This window comes from Scyliorhinus torazame, chromosome 5 (genome assembly GCF_047496885.1).
Source record: "Scyliorhinus torazame isolate Kashiwa2021f chromosome 5, sScyTor2.1, whole genome shotgun sequence".
Lineage (NCBI taxonomy): Eukaryota > Metazoa > Chordata > Chondrichthyes > Carcharhiniformes > Scyliorhinidae > Scyliorhinus > Scyliorhinus torazame.
The window spans coordinates 115,804,804-115,812,321 of NC_092711.1; the positions used below are offsets into that span (position 1 = coordinate 115,804,804).

General features: G+C 46.0%; 1 gene segment (V, D, J or C); it reads left to right on the forward strand.

The window, feature by feature from the left end:
• The first annotated feature begins 675 nt into the window (after positions 1-675).
• On the forward strand, positions 676-7,518 carry LOC140417880 (T cell receptor alpha variable 17-like). The segment is given in 5 exon segments: positions 676-843; positions 968-1,022; positions 5,760-6,106; positions 6,818-6,879; positions 7,035-7,518. Coding segments are annotated over 5 exon segments (639 nt in total).

A 7,518-nucleotide genomic window follows, 5' to 3' on the forward strand; every position in this document is an offset into this window, starting at 1 on the left:
ACACAGAACACATTGCCTGCACGAAGGAGATTTTGGAGTTTGTAAACTTCCCAGTTAAGAGAGCTGCAGTTGTGAGGAATGAATAAAAAGCAACAGCTAACATGTTTGCAGAGAGCTGGCAGCGGATTTGAACCTGAAATTGTATTTGTCATGAGATGGGTTCGTGTTGAATTACACCTGGTATCTTTGCCGATTGGTTCCTCCTGACAGAGTCACCATCATCAGCTTTTACCCAATTAGTTCATTGGGTCTTTGTTCCAGTATTGATCCAATGAGCCGACAGCTCCTTTATGCTCCAATTCATGACATCAGGGCGGGCAGCGGTGAATGGAACCGGGACCAGGAATTAAACACAATGTTGACCCTTCAACAGTTTCACTGTGCGAGATGGTGAAGTGAAGGCAAATAGCTCTTAATGTGCTACTGACAATACCGGTGGCTCCCATTAACCGACCAGCTCACTGATTCTCGCAAAGTGTGAGTAACTCTTGATATTTCATACTTTCGCAGGTGGACTGTGCGCAGATCCAGTAACTCAGTCACCGGTGACAATATCCGCATCAGAAGGGGGTTCAGTGGGCTTCGATTGCGAATATACAGACCCGACTATGTACCGCTTGGTATCAGCAAAAACCTGCACAGCCGCGGAAATTGATCATCATCAACTTATTGGCGATGAAGAAAGAGGAGACCTCAGGACGATATCTGGCCGCTGCCAAGAAGTGTAAAAAGAATGGTCATCTCAATATAAACGCGCTCAGTGTGGAGGACGGGGCGGTCTATTACTGTGCAATGAGCGCAATGTCACAAAGCAGCTACAACCACGGACAAAAACCTCAGAGAGTATTTACGATTCCAATAAATTTGCGTTCCTGCCCTTGTCCCGGGGGGTGGTTTGATCTCGATTCAGAAAAGCACTCAGGTCTATTTATCCACCAATGACATTGCTGTCTCAATCCTTGTACAGGTTATAGAGGAGCCGTTTGGGATTCGTGAGATTAATGTGCATGCCGCCATTCACAGTAAATTTAAGCTTGGAATATCCACTTCCGAGCAGAAGTAATGCAAACTCTCAGATGTGGGGATAATAAAATCTTCCAGGGCCATTAACCTAGGTGGGCCTAAGGCTACTGAGTCTCAGTCCCCAGTAGTCTTCAGTAGAACACCGAGTTTCCGATCAAAAATAAATCAAATATATGTTGACCCTTCCTGCTTCTGTTATCATAGATTATCATAGAACTTACAGTGCAGAAGGAGGCCATTCGGCCCATCGAGGCTGCACCGGCTCTTGGAAAGAGCACCCCACCCATGGTCAACACCTCCACCCTATCCCCATAACCCAGTAACCCCACCCAACGCTAAGGGCAATTTTGGACAATAAGGGTAATTTATCATGGCCAATCCACCTAACCTGCACATCTTTGGACTGTGGGAGGAAACCGGAGCACCCGGAGGAAACCCACGCACACGCGGGTAGGATGTGCAGACTCCGCACAGACAGTGACCCAAGCCGGAATCAAACCTGGGGCCCTGGAGCTGTGAAACAATTGTGCTATCCACAATGCTACCGTGCTGCCCACGGTATGCTGCCGCCCAGACAAGGGCCGTGTTTCAACTAGGAAGTGAGCGAGTGGTGCTGTCCGTGGTGAGTGCTGTAAGATTCATGGGCCTCTGATAACTCCCCTACTCATAAAATTCCACGCCCGGTCCTTCCAGATATTTTCTGCACTGCCTCAGGGGACGAATATTATCGGCGTTCTCTTTCGTTCGCTGGAAAACAGAGGATTGGCCGTCACTGCTGAGATGCACAGAATTGTGATCCTGTTCTGATAACAAGTACAGTGCGCCCACTGCGGCATGGAGTTACCTCTATCACTGTAATATCCTGCATGGCGCTGTGCTGCGACAGCTCAACGATGCTGTGTCTCCCTCGATAACTGACAGCGGCCCCAGAGATTGTGATACCGCTTCACAGACCCACTAACAAACGGATTTTGAGCAGCAGTTGGTTATTCAGCCCCTCAAGCTTCCTCCAACATTCAATAAGTTCGTAATATAAACATGACCTCAGATTCACATTTCACCTGCCCCGGATAACCTCTGATTCCCTTTTTAATGGGAATCCACCCACATCTGCCTTTAAATCTTCAATGAACCTACCTCAGCGGTCTATGGGGAAGAGTTTCATAGGTGCCCGAAGCTCGCTCAGAAAAAAACCCCAAAGATCCACATATCCTGTCTTGCTCCATTTTCACATAATCATTATAAATGACTATGGCCTTTCTGACCGTCCTCCCGAATCCACCTTGAGAGATGAATATCACCCCCCCCCCTCCGAACCTCCCCCTTCCCCTCTCGGTGTGTGTTTATTTCTGGGATCCACTGTCTTTCTGCTATAATGTGACTGTCGGCACAGACATATATAGGGATATTTATATTGTGTGCTGGTATTTCTCTATATGTGTGTCATATTGAGATCATTTCTTCCTTTTCTGCTGCTCAGATTCTCTCCGATCAGATGGAACATGGACCGTGCAGGCTGCCCGGATGCTGACTGTCTACCAGGATCGTCAGGATCGATTCTATTGATGTGTGGCGTTAATATCCTCTTCAACCCTCATTTCAGCGTCCAAGTGTTCCACTGGATCTCGGTGGCTTCAGTCTGACAGAAACGAACAGAAAATTATAATAATTTTCAAAATTCAGAATCAGCGTCATGTCGACCAACATAACGGTCACCCGCAGCATCATGATTATCACAGATCATATCACAGAATTTACAGTGCTGAAGGAGGCCATCCGGACCATCGAATCTGCACCGGCTCTTGGAAAGAGCACCCGACCCAAACCCACACCTCCAGCCTATTCTCATTACCCAGTTACCCCACCCAACACTAAGGGCAATTTTGGACACTAAGGACAATTTAGCACGGCCAATGCACCTAACCTGCACATCTTTGCACTGTGGGAGGAATCGGAGCACCCGGAGGAAACCCACGCACACACGGGGAGAACATGCAGACTCCGCACAGACAGTGACCCAAGCCGGGAATCGGACCTGGGACCCTGGAGCTGTGAAGCAATTGTGCTAACCACAATGCTACCGTGCTGCCCACCCACAATGCTACAATGCTACCCATTATTAGTTAATGAACAATATTATCTGGTTACACACTGAGTGGAAAATGGGGGTTTTGCCGTGAAGAAAATACTGAGTAGCGAGATCATAATGAGGAGACCGAGAGGCGTTTCCCCGCGGTAGTTCCTGAATCAATCGCTCTTCAGGGCAGGTAATTATCTGTCAGAGCAGAAATCCAGATTCAGGTCCCACTGCACCGCTGATCCAACCAGACAAAAGAGTCTAGAGTATCACAATGATGTTGGAGTGAGACCAACAAACGGAAACTGTGACCGGGGACACCGCAGACCCAAAGCTGAAAATGTGTGCGGCGATTATCAGCTGCAGTCACAAGTGATGAAGCGGAAATAGCGACAGTTGTGCATCCAGCCGCCTTTGACCATCCTGCACCTGCTCACTGCTCACCTCACTGAGAACAATATTGTGTCGGCAGGGGCCAGATTCAACTGACACTATAGACGCCTATTTGAAAGAGGTTTTTCTATTGCCCTTTTTATCCTGCATTGCAACCCCGTGTTGTTTTCCGTTCTCAAGTTTCTCCCCGTTGACATGTTCTATTGATTCTTCTTCCCTCGTCAACTTCGGCGCCAGACGCCAAATGGTATCAAATCACAGTACAATTAATACTATTCGCTTGCACTCGGTGCGGTGGCCAAGAGAAAAAGAGTTGGTGTTATAAAACAAAAATCGCGGTTTCGAGTCCCGCCCGTGCCTCGGTGCGGCTGCTAGCCTCCCTAACGTTAATTCTGGGCATCCTTTTACTGATCCATTCAAAGTCGTCTTTATTAATCTTCCACAAACAACCACAACATGAAATATCATTCACCTACCCCTATCTTCTTTCTGGGACATTGAACTTTCAGCTAATTAAAACAATTCTGTATAATCTAGTCTCTGATAAAAACAAAATTCTGAGAGCATCCGTTTACTCGCTTTTGTAGCTTCGTTATGATCAAAATAAACAAAACTAGTCTGTTCAGCCCTGTTATCATTCTGATTTATAACCTCCGCCTGTCCTCCAAATTCTTGGCATTCTTTCGACTTCGTCGTCCCAGGGCTAAACAGAGAACTCCAACTGTCATTTGCACAAATTAAGCATCATTTTCTCATTAAAAACACCAACAGTAACAACAACAGAGTCTAAACAGCTGATATGTAGATTTCTGGCTCGGTTTGCCGCCCTGGTATGCATTGCAGTAAACTCTGAATGCACTCAACAGCCGAATTCTGACACGAAGTAAACAGAATCCGACAGCAGAGGGCGCCAAATTCAGACACGGGCGTCACAAACTCACTTGATGGTATCGGCCAAGCCGGTGGGATGGGAGGTGAGTGAGATCACAGTAGACCTCCCCCTCCACCACCCCCGCACTGCACTGAGCTGACAGAGCCCGGGTTCGCTCTCTCCTTCCAATCTCTGACTCAGTCCAGTCCAACTCACTGAGAGAGACTCGGTTAGAAATGTTTCTGGTAATACTGGCGGCGCTGTGGCACAGTGAATAGTTGTAATGCTCATCAAACCGGATTAACATATTAGGACTCATGGGCCAAAATATAATTCACGATCGGTAATATCTATGTGGTGCCTAGATGGGAGATTCCACATAATCTTGCAGAAAATAGCAAATTGTATTAACTCAGTATAAACACAGGGTGGCGCGGTAGCGCAGTGGTTAGCACTGCTGTCGCATGGCATTGAGGACCTGGGTTCAATCCGGCCGCGGGTCACTGGCTGTGTGGAGTTTGCACATTTTCCCCGTCTTTGCGTGGGTCTCACTCCCACAACCCAAAGATGTGCAGGGTTGGTGAATTGGCGAACGACGTCATAAAGCTGTACTTTCAAACGTTCTGGGTCTGGTGCCTATTTGTCAGTGGACATCTTTGAAATGTGAGCTAATGGCACAGTCAGAGTTATCACATTGTAAAGATCCTGTCGTAAAAATAATGACTGAAATCAGTACTTTACAAAGGTAACCCTAGTGGAACCGCATCTCGGTGTGGAGTTGGTTGTCTATTTATCCCTGGTCTCCTCAAAACAGTAACTATTAACGATGCCCATGCTCTGGATGGCACTCGTTAATTCTTGTGCATTAGGCTGAATTCAAATTATTCCTTTCACCTTTCGCCTTGATTCGAGATAAAGATCTATCGAAACAAATAGACAAACATTAATTCGAAGAAAAGCGAGTTACACCCAGAAAAGGCCAAAATGACGGATAATATGAGACAGAAAAAGGGAACAAAACTGAAAAACACAACCAGGGCTGGAATCTGATTGGACAGACTTAGCTGTGTTTCGTCCTCAACTAACAGAGGCTGGTCCACAGCTGACGTAAAAGCTGCGAGACGAGCCAATCGTAGCACGGAGGAACGCCCCTCAATTTCCCAACAAGTGAAGCCTGCCTCTGATCAGAGTTTACTCTGTGATACGAGATTAGAAGCAGCAACATATTTGAAACAGTGTCACTGTTTACTGTCCAATCAGGAACCATGTGCTCCCCGTGTGCTTTACTGATAATAATGGTCTTGCTGCCCGGTGAGTCTGAGCTCAAATCCTAAGTCTGTGTATCATAGTTATATTTACTCCGAGATTTCTGACACATTCTCGATGTTGTTACAGGAACCAAAAGCCAAGATTCAGTTTCCCAGGAGCCGCCTGAGTTAACGGTTCAGGAAGGCGAGACAGCAATATTGAACTGCAGTTACAAAGCACAGTACCCCTCGCCAACTCTCTTCTGGTACATCCAGTATCCCGGGAAAGCTCCGAGATATTTACTGAAAATGTTCAGCAAGGAACAGGGCGATAAGTCACCAGAGTTTTCTGACCGATTTTCTGCTGATTTGGACAAAGACAAGAAAACCGTTCCATTAAATATCACCGGCGTCCATGTCTCTGACTCCGCCGTGTATCTCTGTGCTCTGAGCCCCACACTGTTACAGAGGCACAGTCAACCCGTACAAAAACCGGTAAGGCACTCTCACCTCCTCTTCACTGAATCAGATCTGTCAGTAGGATTGTGAACTGCTAATATTAATAAAGCAATATTATAAATGAAAGCTTGCCCGAATGATCTCTTTCTGTGGTGCTGAATGTTTGTTTTTCCGATTTACTGAACTCCGAGCAGCTCTGTAAATGTTATGGTTCTGTGATCAGAACAACATGAACTGTTACCAATCCGTGCCCCATCTCAAAGATTAGCCCCGATAAAGAACCAACATTTGATTTAATGCTCGTTTTATTATTAGTCTGTAGCACAGAGAACGTAGTTGTTCAGTCGCTGAGTTTCTTCAAGAAGGGTTCCAAAGATCTGCGGATATTAAGGCAAAGAAGTTAGTTGTGGATAGTGCAGGAGGGTGGATGTGAGGTAGATCAGCCAGGATCTTACTGAATGACAGACCAGGCCCGAGTGAAGGAGCCAATGGTCCACTCTGGCTCCTATTTCTTATTCTCTGAAGCTATTCCGTTCAATTCATTGTTCTGAGAACAGTTTCATCTGATTCCATGCTCTTTGTTCTGATGAAATGTAGGGCACAGGAGCTCAAGGCTGATTGGGTGTCGCCTTTAGACTCTGTCAGTAATGAACCAATCAGTAGCGAGGTGGAATATGATTCAACATCTTGTCAAGTTGTATCTGAAACAATTCAGCTTGAACTCACTCTGTTTAAATCCACCACCAGCTCTGTGAACATGTCGACTGTTACCTTTTACACATCCCTCGCAGCTGCAGTCCTCTTAACTGGTAAGTTCCGAAGTTGCACAATTTTCACTTTGCTCGTGATATCGACATAGAAATCGTCATTTAAATGTATCTCCCCTCCGTTTGCAATCTATTTCCTTAGCTTGAAACAATCGTGATAATTAAAAAATAAAGTCTCTATTTCTAAATGTTTTCAGGGGTTAGAGGTGAAGACTCGGTCTCTCAGGAGCCGCTTGCAGTGACACAATATGAAGGAGACTCAGTGACCATTAATTACAGCTATTCGACCACAACTGCTTCATATTATTTACAGCTGTACCGTCAGGACCTGAATAAAGCTCCCACATTACTGATCTACGTTCATAACTATGGAGCTACTTCCAGAACAGTGGGTGTGGAGTCTCGATTTTCTGCATCAATAAACACTTCGAAAAGTGAGGGGAATTTCACCATCCGGGAGCTGAGGCTGTCTGACAGCGCGGTGTATTACTGCGGACTGAGAGACACAATGACAGCAACCAGAGGGAGCCTCGTGCAAAAACACTGCCGCAATGTGGCAAAGAGAATAGCGGACTGAGGCGGAAAAGCTGGACTTTATGAACCGATCAGCAGATTTTTCTGATTTGAAATAAATCCAAATGATTGACAAGCAAGAGATAATAATAATCTTTATTGTCACAA